The sequence below is a fragment of the Geospiza fortis genome, unplaced genomic scaffold (genome assembly GCF_000277835.1).
Source record: "Geospiza fortis unplaced genomic scaffold, GeoFor_1.0 scaffold92, whole genome shotgun sequence".
NCBI lineage: Eukaryota > Metazoa > Chordata > Aves > Passeriformes > Thraupidae > Geospiza > Geospiza fortis.
Window position 1 is genome coordinate 1196360 of NW_005054389.1, and position 15889 is coordinate 1212248.

The 15889-nt window shown below is 41.0% G+C and overlaps 2 protein-coding genes across 2 annotated transcripts in view; one reads left to right on the forward strand and one right to left on the reverse strand.

Moving 5' to 3' along the window:
* The window catches only part of ZNF365 (zinc finger protein 365), a 23740-nt gene extending 17289 nt beyond the window's left edge, over positions 1–6451 (reverse strand). The window contains exon 1 of the mRNA XM_014308871.2: positions 6400–6451. Coding sequence (XP_014164346.1) covers positions 6400–6451 — 52 coding nt within the window. The remainder of the gene's footprint in view (positions 1–6399) is intronic.
* Positions 6452–11996: 5545 nt separating this feature from the next.
* The window catches only part of RTKN2 (rhotekin 2), a 37889-nt gene continuing 33996 nt past the window's right edge, over positions 11997–15889 (forward strand). The window contains exon 1 of the mRNA XM_005425547.2: positions 11997–12102. The gene's annotated coding sequence lies outside the window, so the exon portion shown is untranslated. The remainder of the gene's footprint in view (positions 12103–15889) is intronic.

Below are 15889 nucleotides of genomic sequence, written 5' to 3' on the forward strand. Positions count from 1 at the left end.
CTCCCCTTGCCGGAGCGACCTCCTCCGGACCCGCCTGCCGTGAGCACCTGGCCGGGGGCGTTGGCGGGGCTTTGCGGGGTCCAGTCAACACAGCAAAGCAGTGAGTGAGCTGCGCGGGGTGATGCTGAAGGATAACGCAATCTAAAGCACTTAAGCATCAAGGCAGGACTGGCACATGCAAATAAGTATAATCTGGCCTTGGCTTTCAGGGGTATTCTGGGCTTTCTGGCTATTTAATAGCCAGTAAGGGTTTTTAGTTTGTTCACTTAGGGTTGTTTTTTTTTTAATATGACCCCAATTTAGTCTCAATACTTAGGGAGGGGAAGCAGTAATTGTAGTAATCCCATTTAGAGTATGACAAATGGATGTCATAGACATATAGAATGGTTTGGGTTGACCTTCAAAGGCCTTCTAGTCCAATCCTCCTGCAATAAGCAGAAATATCTTCAACTAGATCAGGCTGCTCAGAGCCCTGTCCAATGTGACCATGAATATTTCTGAGGATGGGGCATCCACAACATCTCTTGAAACCTGTCCCAGTGTTTCACTGCTCAAATTGCACAAAATTTCTTCCTTAGGTCTAGTCTAAATCTACTCTGGGTCTAAACCCATGTGATTGATGTTAGAGAATCCTGCCAATAAGCCCTCTGAATAGCGAGATGTGCTTCTTAACATTTTTTATGCCACAGATGTGTCTCTATTTTATAAATTTTTGGAAACATGAGCAAGGCTGATTGTAGAGTAGCAGCCTTTTTGAGGTAATAGTGAAATATTGCTCTTCCTAAACCTAGTCCTTGAGGCCATACTGGTAATATGCTGCAGATTTTTTTTTTATTACTGTGGGAGTACTGCAGTAAAGTTTAATTCTGTACTATTATGTCTGTTCCTTGAGCACAGAGTCTTAAACACTGAGAAAATCTGAGCACATTGATAGATACCTTTGATGTGATTAAGACATTCCCAGTAAATTATTCACCAGATGGTACATCAAAGGAAGTTACTCAAATTGCTTTTCAGAGCTTCAGCTAATCTCTGAAGTGTGTGGGCTACCATCCAGGCTGCAACATTTTGCATGAGTTAGTTGTCCTTTATTACCTTGCCTAAATGTGGTGATTTGCCCTTCTTTTGTCATCAAGCAGTACCAAAGCCTAGAAAGGAGGTCAGGAGGGAACAGCTTTGAACAATGTTTGCTGCCAGATTTGGGACTCCTGACTATTTCTTTGTAGGAGGCCAACACTGCCAGAATGTAACCATGTTTTGGTTCCCATTCTCTTGGCTGTTGCCCTCTACTGTCCATTCTCTCTTTCTGTTGTGCCCATTGCCTTCCTCCCTCCTCCATGTCACAGGTATTCGGTGCTGATGCTCCAAGGTGCAGATCAATGCTCTACAAGTGTGGTGAGCTTAGCATGATGAGATGCTACCTGAATCTTCATCCACATTTAGAAGAGGTGACCTGCTCTCTCCTGCTGACAGTAATGAGAAGGAACATGGTCTTGAGGAACAGAGAATGTTGATGACTTTGAAGGAGCCCATTGTTCTGCAGCCTAAGCTACATAGTTTTGGCCCATTAGATCTGAAATCAGGCAAACATTTAGCCCCAGAAATTCTTCTTTCAAGATTTCTCAGGGTTTACTTGCACTCCAAGTATTTGTTTTGCTGGATTGGGATCCAGCTCCTCATGTCTTCAGTTTTCAATTCCTTATGCTGCCATTTAGATGTCCAGTTCAGTCATTCTCTCAGCATTTGGATAGGAACAGACTCCCTTTAACATACCAGTAACCGTGCATTTTGTAGCAGAGAATGTGCATCAGCCATTATATGTCTGAGCTTTATCCTCTCTGATTTAAATCTGGAGTGGGTAGAATCTACCCCTATCACTTAGACAGAGCCCAAATTGACACAGCCATAATGTAGGACTCTGTGAAATTCTGCCAACTGCTGGGGAGGCATTATCCTGTTTATTTGTATACATCTCTCTCTTTCAAGATCTTTTTAAATGCTCTGCAGTATAATTTCCAGAAGGATAAAAGTTACTTAAATGAAAACAGCATGTACCAACCTGTTTGGTGCTGCAAGGAAGGTGGAATATTCATAGCATTCAGCCTTTTTTCAGGTAGTAGTCTGTAGCTATTGTACAGGGTCCCATCTGACCTTAAAATAGGTTAAAGCTTCCTTAAAGCTGATGATTCCACTTTACTGAAGGTAGATCGAAAAGGGAACATTATAAAACTGGTTTTCTTTTTAAATGTTACTGTACTTGTTTATCTTATGATATTTTATTTTTCTTATTCTAAATGAGGAACATAGGTGAGTCAGTTCTGTTTTCACTTGCCCTTCAGGCTCTCAATGCTGACATGTTTGTGGGAGCCTTTTTTATGTGGTGTAGAACTGGATTCTTCACTATGATGACTTTGGCTATATTCAGCAGCCTCTGATTTCCTTGTTTGTGTACTGGTTTGCTTTGAAAAGGGGTATCAGAAATTTTTGTCTCTCCTCTTCACGCCCACACTCCCCACACAGGTCTTCATGGCATGATCTAGCCAGTTTATAGGAGACATGAATTTGCGTGGAATTACTTTTGGGGAAGTTTGCCTGAACTATATATGGTTATAGAAAAACACACAGCTGCACATCCGTTACCACTGCATGCAGATGGGATTGGGAGTTTGGCTCAGTCCCCTCATTCTGTAAAGCTGTGCCCGAAATAGGTGTGCCTATTCAGCTCACTTAATTTGTATGCTGGGTAGTGCTGTGTTTTTCTCAGTGCTTGAGTGTGAACTACAGATGCACATAACTTGAGCAGCTGAAACTTACCTGCATTTAATACTTGCTGTCTTCCTGTTTATTGAAAGGAAGTAAGAAGTGACTAGTAAAAACTAAGGAAAAACCTTAGAAACTTGAAAGAAGTATTTGAGTGATTTATGTGGCAGTGGTGCCTTAGATGAGGATTCATTTTACCTTTACATGCAGATATATTCAGGAATCATCAAAGATACAACAATGTTCATTTTGCTGCCACTGGCACTCATACCCACGCAGTAGGAAAGAGGCTTTTGGTGGTGCATTTTAGCATACTGACTGAATGGCACTGCTTGCAGGGAGAGGGAACAGGGAGGAGGAAAACATGAATGTATGTGTTGAGTTTGTGACTCTTGGTGCTGGTTAGTTGTTGCCTTCTCCTCCTTTTGAGGGGCACTCCAATCTGAATGTCAGTCTTCCATCTTTTGAAATCATACATGAAGTCAAGTCTCTGTTTTCAAATGAGTTGTCACAGCATCAAGAGAGGCACCAAGCTGCAGGACTGCCCTTGGTCCTGCAGCAGCTTAATCCTGCCTGGTTTGCAGTCAGCTTCCAGCCTTCCTTCAGGCTCTCCAAACTCATTATTTTCCTGATAGGAAACCCCTGGCTGGAGCTGACTCCGGAAAGTTTTTGAGCTTTCTTCTTCTCTACCCATATTGTTGCATGCTCTTATGAGAAAGTAGAGAATAAAGGGTTCTCTTATGGGTTGATTTGCACCATTTAGTCCATATGTGATGAAAATTCTCAGGTGTGAAATGGCTGTGAGCATATTTTCCAATAGACAGGAGAAAACGGGCAGTGGGGAGGAGTGTCAGCAGGAGATATGGCTGGAACTTCAGCCATTTTGATTTTTCTTCCAAAAGAGTGCCTTCAATTAGTTAGGAGGATAAGGAAAATATAACTATCACCTTTTGAGAGGAAAAGCTGGGGGGATTTGCCTTCCAGCCAAGTCACTCTTTACTGTGATTATTTTGAAAGGGAAGGGGAGTTTCCAGGGCCTCTTCTTCAGAGGTCGGAAGTCCAAGCTCTGAGTTGTAACATTCATGAGAATAAACTGGAGCCTTTTAACAAAGCCATTTCACTCCTGCTCCTATGTGAGCAGCCCCAGTTTAACAGCACCTCTGTCTACAGCACTGGGACTGTCAGGATGAGGATTCTGAAGCTTTAAGATCAAAATACATTGCAGGTGGTAATCTATTATTAAACCTAAAATATTTTTGGGGGAGCACTTTATAACATGGCTGATAGTAAAGCCCAAGTGATGGAAGAGAAGAATCCAGAGCTCATCGTGTTTCAGTTTTAGTTTATTTGAAAACATTGCTTGTTCTGGTAATCCTATCACATAATCTGAAATGGATTTTGGATCAACAGGAAGTAACAGCACAAGCAAAGAAGTTTCCACACAACATCTGGCCATACAAACAAATCAACTGCACAAACCCCATAGTTCTTCTGTCACTGGTCTTTCTGGAAATTAAAATATCAATATGAATAATGATAGGGTTTTGCAAAATCATGTGTCCACTGAAGTTTCAATTAGCAGAACAATTGCCAAGTGCTGGTTGGAATGAAGCATTGGAAAGACAGAACCTCAGAAGGTATTTATGGTCCTTTCAACTCAAATTCAATTTCATTTCAAATTACAATTCAATTTCAAATGTCCTTAAGGCATTTTTTGTATTGAGATAAGAATTTCTAAATCATGAAGAAAATACCATTACATTTCCTATGTATTATCCATACTAATATGACTTGGAATTACTTAATTTTCTTAAGTAAAATCTCAAATTCATGTCAGTTCCTATAGCCAGGGACTTCAATGACACTGAGAATTTGCCATGTTGCTTCTGGTTCCTACTGGCATGGGCTGCTTGGTATTTGCTGTCCTGTATCAACAATCTTAACATATGATTTTTAAGGACCACTACATTTGGGGCACTTTTCTACAAATGATAATGCAATAACTCAGAAGGAACACAAAGGAAGAGTATACTGAAAAATACCCAGACTGTGAAGCATACAGTACAGAGCAGTTCTTTCAAAAGGAGGAAAACAAAACCAAAACAAGTGGAAGGGAATAAAATGTCAGTTTGGGCAATAAAAGGTATTTTATTCTCTGTTTACTATTACACAATGGTAATAAATTCAAACCAACAGGGAAACCTTAGCTTGGATTCAGAAGAATACTGACAAAACTTAGTGGAATGCTACAAACTTTTCTGTAGCTTGAGTGTAGTCATTTCTATTCCCTGAGAAAATTTGGCTCTGCAGCTTTTCACATTGATGTCATATATTAAATGATTCCATATATTAAATTCCCTTCTGCTCAGGGTACCTGCATTCCAAGTATCACACAGGGACACAGAAGACAGTTCAGACTCGTGTCTTTAATGTCATCTGAAAGTATATTGATTTTATTGGATGCTTAGGGACAATTCTATTCCTTCATACTTTTGTCTGATATTCATGTGACCAGTTCACTTTGATGTTTGCATTACATGTAAAGGTCTGGGAGATCAGCTATTGCTGTCCTGGGAGAATGACTGAGTAGTCTGGAGGCTTCTGCTGGGTAGGACTCTGGATGGGGGGGATGAATGAGGCTTTCAAAGTTACTGGAGAGGGGCTCACTTAAGCCAACAGGCTTTCTATAGGATAAAGAGAAGACACAATCTACAAGAAAGAGACAAACTTAGAAGAAAAATACAGAGCACTCATTAGTTCTTACATGGTAGTGAGATGAAAGAGCCTGGTTTTCTCCAGTGTTTTAGCTTTGCTGATAACATGCAGTTTTCACATTGCAGCCAAGCAATGCTCAAGGAAAAATGATATTCTGCACAGGCTGCACAGCTCTTCTGGAGTCCTTTGCCTCTTCTGCAGCAGGTTGCATGTGGCAAGGACAGAAATCTGTTAGATGGGGTGAAATTCACCTGAGCATGAAAGCAAGGCAATTGTTTGTCTCTTGTTGCAGCCCTGCTCTTCTCTATATGGTACTCACTATGGAAGTGTTCGGCAGTGTCTTGCTGCAGAAATGGGCCTCTATTTACATCTGGTATTTTGTGCCAAATGGTCTGTGTTAAAGCAATGCCTCATGTAGTGCAAACTGAGGTGAGTTTGTTGTCCTTCAAAGGACAATTTAATTTCTGTTGTTATAATGAATTCTACCCTTTGCAATTGCTAAATCTGCAGTGTTCAGAGCAAGGTACTGGACTGTCTTTAATACCACTTTGAAGGCCCTGGCTGTGAGCATGCAAGAAGGTTCTGTCAAATGGTTTTACACACAAAGGAGCTTCTTCTCAAAAGAAGGCTCTGAAGTCAATGACATGTTCTTATTCACAGGAGCTAAAAAGTGCAGTGAACTAAAGATATGTATGCAGGTAGCAAACAAATAAACAAGCTGTGCTCTAGAAAATGTAACAGATACATATCCTTGGATATGTAAAAAAAATTGGATAAATAAAAGGCATAGTCCTTGGGAAATACTGTGCTCCTGCCACTGCCACGTGTGCAGTGAAACATAGATATATTTACAATTTGAAAGATAGGTAAGAGTCAATATGTAAAAAATTTCCTGAAAACAGATGTTTTCACATCCTCATCTACCTCTCAGGCAGTAGGTCTTGAAGGCTGTGTGACCAGACACTTCTAGCTCCATCTGAGGCTGGGAACTGGAAGAACATTTGTTCACCAAAGGAGAAAAATGTATTGGGCCATGGTGTTTTCTATCTTTTCCTCAAATTTTTTGCCCCCAGATGGCTGCTAACTTTATATAATTTGCAGCCAAGGATCCTCCCACAAGGAGCAGGAACAGAGCCCGAATAGATCTCATCCAAATGGGGCTTGGTTCTATCTCCAAACTGATTCATGTCTATGCTAAACTCAGGTGAGCCTTCCCAGCATGCAAAATTCCCCATGCAGTTTCTCTCCAAGGCTTTAATGAAAGCTGCAGTGCTACCTGTGATTTGGGTCCCTTTGAAACATTTTATCCCAAACTCAGGCTATTTGGCTAGATCAGTAAATTTAGCTTAGAAATGCTCAGAGGTGAACCCATTAGTAACAAGAGAATGATTCATTCCTTACAAAAATCAGATCCCTGAGAGGCATAGCCTGGAGAAGTTGTTTGCCATGGATCACTTTCTAGCCAGCTATTGAGATGACTGCCAGTAAAGTACACTTGGTGGCATGTAATGGTTTGTAGAAGAATAAGAGATGGTGCTGAAGGCAATCTCACCCCTGAGGAGTTGCAGCTGTACTAATTACCAAAGATTAGGAACAGGCTTGCCCTTAATAGGCCACAGCTGTGTCCAATTAAAGCTTACCTTTAACAGAGCACAGCTATGTCCAGTAAGGATGGGTGTTAGAAAAGAGTAGGTTGGCTGCTCGAGAGGGGAGTTGGAGGATGTGTTGTGCAGAGGAGGGGTCAGGTGGTTGTGCAGAAGAAAGGCAAAAGGAGTCAGTGTTGTGAGGAGCTGCCCATGAGGACTCCCAGAGAAGGTATGAAGGTTTTACAGTTAGGTAACAAACCATTATGGTGCCAAGTATGTATGAAACTTATTACCTCTAAAATTGTCTAAGAAGTTCTCCACCAACCTAGCAGCATCATGTCATAAGATAATTTGAAAGGAATGCCTAAAAAATTGTGTGACTAGGGTGGTAATGAGAAAAACCTGTTCAGATTAGTAATGTGTGTACTGCCTGCATGAAAGCTGCCAGTGAAGTTCTGGGTGCTTCAGTGCCTGGTGCTGCCAAGTGGCTGTTTAAATCCATTCAGCAAGAGTGTCTTCTTGTCTGTGTAGCCACATGTGTGTGTGAAAGAACTTGTCCCTCACAAAAGTGTGAGACAGACGGACTTTTGGAGAGAGAATTTAGGCAAAGAGCAGATGAGAAACAATAGCCCACTTGCATCTTTCAAAGCTCCCTCCTGGGCTGGTGTTTTAAAGATGGAAGTTAATACACTTCTGAAGGGGGCTGTATGACAGAGCGGGGTTATTTTAAAAAAAATAAGACTCTGTTGTGAGTGACCACACTATGAAGTAAACTAATCTTCCTGTTAGGTAGTGGCTTGCTTTTGCTGGTGTTTTCTCTCACAAAATATAATGCCTTATTCATGTAAACAGGGTGACTTAGTGTTGCAGAGATTGTTTATGGATAGGGAAGACATTCCTGAACAGAAAGGAATAAAAGGAAGCAGAGATTTTAACTTCTTGGTTAAAACAGACTTAGTGCACAAACACTGTTAGCAAAAAAGTATTTGGGGATTATCTTGAACAGGTGTCCCTCTGTACCAGACTTGGATAACTTCTCCTCTGGATCTGCATTCACTTCTTAAAGAACCTGTTATAAAAAATGCACTTGCTGTTTGCTGGTTTTTCTTTAAACATCCTTATTGCTTTTTGATGACACTGTACAAACACGGTTAGAATCAAGTGCTAGAAATAGCTTCATAGAACTCAAATTGATTTTTAGATAAGAAAGTAAACATGTGCATGTGTGCAAGTCATGCATGCATCCAGGCAGAACTAGTTATTTTTATTCTTCTAGATGAAATTGTCTGTAAAAACATGAGGTGCTATTTATTGTTACCATAATTTTAATTTAAAATTCTAACAGTGACATGAAGTGTTGTCTCAGCTCATTTAACAGGCTGTGAAATGGTTAGGAGGATGATAGAAATGTCTGACAAACCAACCTCAGGTAAAATGTAGTTACTCATATTTGCTACTCAACCCCTGATTTTTCCTAATGATGAGCAAAAATGGGTCATCTTGTTAGGCAAAAAATATTATCATTAGCAAGACATGTTTCCATCTCACATTGAGGAGAACACATGCACAGCCCAGTTTCATCCCCTCCCCATGGTTTGACTTTGAGGGGAACTGGAGTAGGGGAAAAAAATAGCTGGGCTGGTTTCCTCCAATGCAGCTGTGGTGAGCTTGAAGAGAGGGTGTGCTGCCCATCACCTCAGCCCTGGGGTGTCTGCAGGGTCCTTTGCAGCAAGCTTCTGCCCCTGGATCCTTCTACCCTATGGAATGATATCCCAGTCCCTCCTACATGTGAATGGACAATTTCCATCCAACACCACAGTGATTCCACAAAAAAGCATCACCTGTATAAAAGATGTGGTCTGGCTCTGGGCTTATTCCCCAGGCACCGCCTTACATCCCTGTTGGGGTCCCAGTATTGGCTGTGACAAGTACTTCTTGTTGCATTATGGCTCTTTTGAGGTTTCAAGGAGGCAAGTTATTCCACAGTGGTATTGCACTCTGAGGGGCAGAGGAAGTGACTGGATTTAGGGAGAAGTGGGGTGGAGGCACAGCAACTAGGGATGCTGAGAATAGAAACATTATCTGGCAGTTCTAAAAACTTAAATCCTTTTATTCCTATGGATGTATTTTTTTTTTTAATCTAAGCCCTTGAGTGGATGAACTGTTCAATATTTATTTAGTATCTATTTCTGTAAGAAACAGGACATAATTTGCAAGCCAGATTTTCCTTAAGGACCATAGGCTTAAAACCTCTGATAGAAATTTCCAACCAGAAATCGTTATTATGTTTCACATATCAATAAATATATTGATAGTAATTAGACTTTTTTTTACTGTGCTATTTTCACAAAATAACATTTACCTTAATACTTCTTGCTTTGGCTCACTCTTTCTTGGCCTGATCTGTATGACAAATGCCCATTTATGCAGCTGGAACCCAACTCAGAACAGAAAAATGCGTAAAAACTACAGCTTTGTGGCAATGCAGGAAAAACTAAGGAGCTGCAGATGCTCATAGCCCCAAGTGTGACTGGGAAAACTATTGAGAAAAACCAATCTTGTATGAATGAGAAACATTTCTTATGGTAAAGTGAGAGTTTGCAGGGAAGTATAGATCCCTGTCCATGCTCCTTTGAATATCCTCCCTGAGACTGGATCCAAACAATCCAAATAGCGTGTGAAATGCAAAGTTAATTTATACTGGGTTACTGTGCCTCAGTTATTGTGCCAGCTGTCACCTCGAGTTGTGCAGTGGTAAGGATGAGTCACTATTTACTTCCTTAGCAGTGCTGCAGTGCAGGGGAACTGGAGTGCAGGTGGCTGCACAGAGGGCAGCTGATGTTGCTTGGTCTCCAGAGCCCATTGCTTTGCTGCTTTTCTCTCCCTAGATACCTATATTCCAGTACTTGGAAAAATCAGACCAAACTACAAACTCACTTCAGATGGAGAGATTATTTCCAAGTATTGTGTTCTGCAGAGATATTCTGCATTGTTTGGGAAAAGCAAAGAGATCATCTGTAAATACTTGGCCTGGATCTACCTTCAGGGGAAAAAAAAGCCAATTCCAAGACCTAACTGGAGAATTGCTCCTTTTACCTGGGTGACTGCTATCAGAAGTGGGCTTACATCTGCTCTCACAGCAATAGTCGGAAGTCCTCTGTCTCTCAAAAGGAAGATGATTTTCTGACATCATTTTCTCATATATGAGTGTATCTTTAGATTTTTGATGTTAGTGCACATATTCTCCTTTTCAGGTTCAAAGTGGCAATCCATTAAATGGCCCAGTGGTTTCTCACTTGCCTGTGCAAGATCAATTGAGAAAAATCCTAACAGGCCTAACCCTGAAACCAGAACACAGAGTGCCCAGTTAGATTGTCCCATGACACAAACTGGTGACTTCACCAGCACACTGCCTAGCAAACATTTGGATGCAGCTGTCTCAGATGGGTATTTTATACACCAAATGCTACCTGCAGTAAATGCCCAAGAAATCAAACCAGGACTCTGGAAACAGAGGAATCCTGGTAAAAGGCATGGTAAGGAAGTGCAGAATCTCTAGGAAACCCTCCTTTTATGGAACGTCCATATAATATGGAGCTGGAAGGACCTCTCTGGGTTTAAACAGCAATGTTATTTTTGTGTGACCATTTCTCTGTGTGTATAAATGTCCCTCTATAAGCAATGGAGTCAAGCAGCCAATTTCAATCACCTTTGATTTTGAAAGGAATTAAAGATGACCTCATTCTTTCAACTGCTGTAAAGATAGAAAGTGGAACAGAAAAGACAGACCACATAAATTTCTAAACTTAGGGAAAGGCTGCAAAACTTATGCTTTGTTAGACCCTGTGTATCCACATTGTCTTCTCAGCTGGAGAAAGGCTTCTAGTGAAGCTCTCACTCACCTCTGAGGATCCTTGTCCAACAGGATACTTCTGATGGGCTTAATTCTGCACCTGTGTGGGAACTACATGTGAATTGGCTTCAAAGCCAATGTCCCTGGTCTCTCAAGCACAATACATGTGACTGGTATACCTTGGTTAGTCACTCATCCACTGTCTTGGGTTTGGGCAACTTTAGGATGTAGAGGATGATCAAACTGCAGTTTAAAGTCATGCAATGTTTAATTTGATTGTTAAGGTTTTCAGGTTTGATCTCAGGAACTGTTTTCCAAATTCATATAGGGATGGATTTTATGTAATTTACTATTTCTGTTATAAAATGTATTTTGAGTACATTTATCTCTCATGGTGATTCAAAAAGGCTACATTAATTTAATCTGAAGGCATTTCAATATAGGATTGACATCAGAAATACTGGGATGAGTCAGTTTCTGGCCTCTGGAAAAATGAAAAATAATTCCTTGTACGTTCTCAACCTTTACAGTTTCTTTTAGAAATTCTACAGGAACATGCAATGATCAATAAAATAGTTAATTGAAGCACCTTGGTATCAATGTTTAGTTGATGGCATCATACAGAGATGTGATCCTGGTGCCATTGGGAGCATTTTAGCAGTTGAAGGAGAGCTGTAGAATATTTTAAAAAAAACTTGAGCAGAAGATGAACAAGCTCTCAGGATAAAATTAATCTGAGAACACCTGAAATAGCAAGAGTTTATTCTAAGCTGTTCTGGCTGCTCTGTCTAATTATGGCAGGAAGAAAAGGGTGATACATCCTAGCTGATTTAGGCACCTGCATGTTATAGGATGACATCTTCAACAACTGGGTCCATGACTACCTTAGAGAAGGAACCTATTTCACACTGCTCAGTTAGCTAAGATAGAGGCTATAAAGTTTTCTCTTGCCATAACTTTCACCATGATAGAGTTAAGCTTTAGCTCATTGTCAGGCAGATGATTAATTTTCACCTCAGCCAATCAAAACTGAACCTGAAGTGCATCACAAGGTAGTTACCCATATTTACTTTGTTTTGTAGGACTACACGTTGCCTTTCTGCCCAGCTAAGAGATGGAAAGACTTCCAACTGACCTCAGCAGGCTGAAATGAAGAAATGAGTCACTGAGGCTCCAGTAGGTGGTCAGGTAAACACCCTAAATTCCAGTTCTGCCCATTCCACCAATCTATCTGGTCACATACCATGGCAGTCAAAGCCAGTGGCAATCAATGGGAACAGTTTGCTCTTCAGTTTAAAATTAAATAAGTAGTCAGTTATAAAAAGCCTTTGCAAATTCTTTCCCACGTGTCCAGTACAAATCTTCATAGACTTCCATTTAGGATAAATCTGAAGAGGAATTGAATGCATTTCTACTGGCACACTCTGATAATATTCAAGGAGTAGGTGTAGCAAGCTGTGGGAACTAAGAAATTAAGAAAAATACTGCAGTGCTGTCAAGAGTAGGTGTAGACATTTTGTACCTGCTAAACCAAAATGATGGGCCTAACATTTAAAATAATATGCTGATCTAACACTTGAGCAGAACAGTGATTTAGATAGACAATGATCTTTTCTCTGCTATCCAGTTTCCCTAATACTAGAAGGAAGCCAAATGCTTTGCAATGCAAATCAAATGCCAAATAAAAGGATGGTGTGATTCATCTGAAAAAAATGTTTCACTTAAGAAACCTCAGAAGGCAGGATATAGATCCCCTGTTTAATTCACCCTACCCCCTTCTGACTTCTCTGCACTAGCAGCAATGACTGTGCAGGATTTTCCTTGTTTTGGAGGTTGTGCCTTTGGGTTTCTCTGCCATTCAGTGGAGGTTTATCTGGTGAAAAAAACATGATTACAGTGCTTCCTTTTCTTGTTGCTGTCTGCTGCATTTACTCTTCAGTTAGGAAACAAGCAGAGTAGTTAGTTACTAGTTGAATCCCAAATCTCTGGATAATGTAGATGGCATAAAGCCTTCTTCATTTCAAGTTAGTTTATGTGCTGTAACAGCAGCAGAACAGCTTTGTTGGAGCTAGACATGAAGTGTGGAAAGAACATGTCACCTCACTCTAAACCTGTAGAAATGCCTTTTAAAGCCTCAGTCTCATGTTCTTTTAAAAGCTAATACTAGAAATGTGGTGAAATGTTTAATTTTTTAATTAAGCATCTGACTGAATCAGATCTACTGAATTATGAGGCCTGATTTTATAATGAAAAAACCTCACATCTCTAGAAAGTGAATGCAAGGGAGGACCAAAACAGAAGAGGTGCAAGAATGTGAGAAGCCAGACTTTGCAGAAACATGTTCCTAATGTAGTGGAAAATTGGACATTTGAACCACCTGAAGAGCAGGTATGCACTGAGCTTGAGAAGATACTACTCATGTTGCTTAGGGCTGAGTCCTACACATTTAACTGCCACTGGTTTCTTAAGGGCTCCAATTCAAGTCAGTGTCTGTAGGAGTGTGTAAGGGCTGCAAGCACGGGCTCTTTATGCTACTAGCAGTCACATTTTGGGACTTTATTAAGACTCAGATTTGCTGAACAGACTGTACTGTAAAACCATGCTAATTAGCATCTAAAATTCTTGGACAACTGCCACAGATTCCTGGGAGCTGTCTACACCACCAGCAAAATGGTTTTAGAGTTGCTGATTGCCTGAACTAATTTGGGGCATAACTCGTCCTTTTGCAGTGATTTTTATTGTATCCATGTAGTTATCCTGGCTTTTGACAAACCCTGCTGGTGTGTACCTGAGAGCTGTTCTCAGGGGTCTTGGAGCCAGTGCTTCTGCAAAGATTGAACCAGTGGGTTTGTTCTAGAGTCTAACCTGAACTGCTTGGGATGATGCTGGATAAGAAGTGTGTCAGTGTGTCTTTTTCACAGGTTGTATCAATTTTCTGGGGTAGGACACTATTTGGTGAGTTGGTGAAGGGATGAGTTACAGTAATTACTTCCTTATTTGTTTATATCTGCAGTAAGGTTATAATTTCCAGCTGCTCCCACAGTTTACATCAAACTCATCAAAGAGTTTCAGCCATTCAGTCAAGGCTGTAGCCTCACTCAATTTGGGTCATGCAGTGATTCAGTGATAATATGGTTCAGTCAACCTGAGACTTTCACCTGTTTGGTTCAATTCCACTCCATGACATGTTCCTGTTTCTAGTTTACTGCTGTAGCCTAGAAAATTACCTGTAGAATTTTGAGTGGTTCAGGAGAGGCCAGACCTCACTTTAAGATATATGCCATACTGTAAAGCAAAAGGGCACTGTGATCGGTCATCTCATGTTCTCCCCTCATTTGGTGGATTGCTTTTGCTGTATCCAAAATCCTGAAATCTGCAGCAGAGACAGGAGCCCAAGGCTTATCTTGGGCGCATGAAAGCACCAGGATTAGGTGGAGACTTCCCTTTAAACCCCCCTTAAGCTCACTCTTAGATATACTGGCTGTCCATATGCAGCTCTAAGTATCATACCTTGATTAAACAAAATCTTATGGAATTTCTCCACTGAATGAACTGGCCAAAGACTTCTTTTGGGAAAGTCACAGTACCTAAAGAACAGGATGGAGTATCCAAACAACAGGAAAAAATATGGCATCCATAAATATATAACCTGGGGTAGTGTAACGAAGCAGAGCAATGCAGAGTCCCCAGGCAGGTGCAAGAGAGAGCCCTTTATTGCAAAAACCAGGCCTTTTAAAGCAGTTAGGCCTTTATCAGTTACATTCCAATTAAGCACAACAAATGTAATCCAACCAGCCACCATAAACAACAATATGAACATGTAATGGTTATATAATTTGTTTTTCTACCTCTAATTCAGCTGAGTCACTTTCCCATAATCCTTTTCTGCTCAGCTGAAGGAACAGGCCTGAGCCATGATTTTACAAGGGTAACAAGGGCCTTCCTTATTTTGTAAGGTTTTGCCTATATGCAACAGTGTAGGGCTTCCCAGTTGTGGCATGTGCTCTGCCAGTGGTATGCAGAGGATTTCACGATAGCATGAAGGTATTTAATGAATATCTGAATGCCTCTCCTTGCCCTAAGAAATATGGCCCAACATGGAGACAGGAACTCCAGAACAGCTGCCTCTGCCATCTCTGCCTCCAGGTGAAACCAGCACTCTGGAGGGAAGCAGAGCTCCCTGTCCTCTGCCTTGTACCAAGGAATGCATACTTTTGGTCCAGAAGTTCATGATTTTCCTCAAAGGCTAGCCCACTGTGTTTGTGCCCCAATTGTAAATGGCAGAGGTCCAGCTGAACTGCTCAGCACCGATGTGAAATCCCAAAGAAGCAATGAGGCTTTAAAAATTTTCCCTTCCTGACTGCATTTTCTTATATTTTAAATAAGCATATGTTAGCCTGGAGACTTCTGTCTTCTGTAGAAAGCTGTTAGCAACACTGTATATCTCACTCATTCCAGCACATTTTACTTCCCACAAATGTTGACAACCTTGTGCAAAGCAATGAGGATCTGTGCTTCTGACCATCACCTGTCAAGGAGGAATTCAGAGAGGAAAGCCAAGAAATCAGGGATGAGGAATGGATGGGAGACACTATTTGGCTCATTTGTTTCATCTGCTGAAGACAGAGCTGCAAAACTGGCAGCAGGAGAGAGAGATATGATTTCCATTCCTCTCCAGTCAATCTAGTGAATAATTAATGCATTTTTACTCAGTATATAACAGTATACTTTTAACAACACGCGCTACTAATGCAGCTATTGAAGTACCATCGTATTAAAGATCCATAATTGGATGAACTGCAGGAATCCAAGAACACGGTTAAAAATTCATGGCATGCTTTGGGGCAGCAGTGGTTGCTGCCATGAGCCGTTCCCCGTAAGGGCACTCAGCAGAAAGAGGCAGCACCGGCTTGTTTTAGGAAAGTAAATTAACGGGGAAGGAAGAAGCCAAGAGGGGCACTGTCCTGGCCTTTAT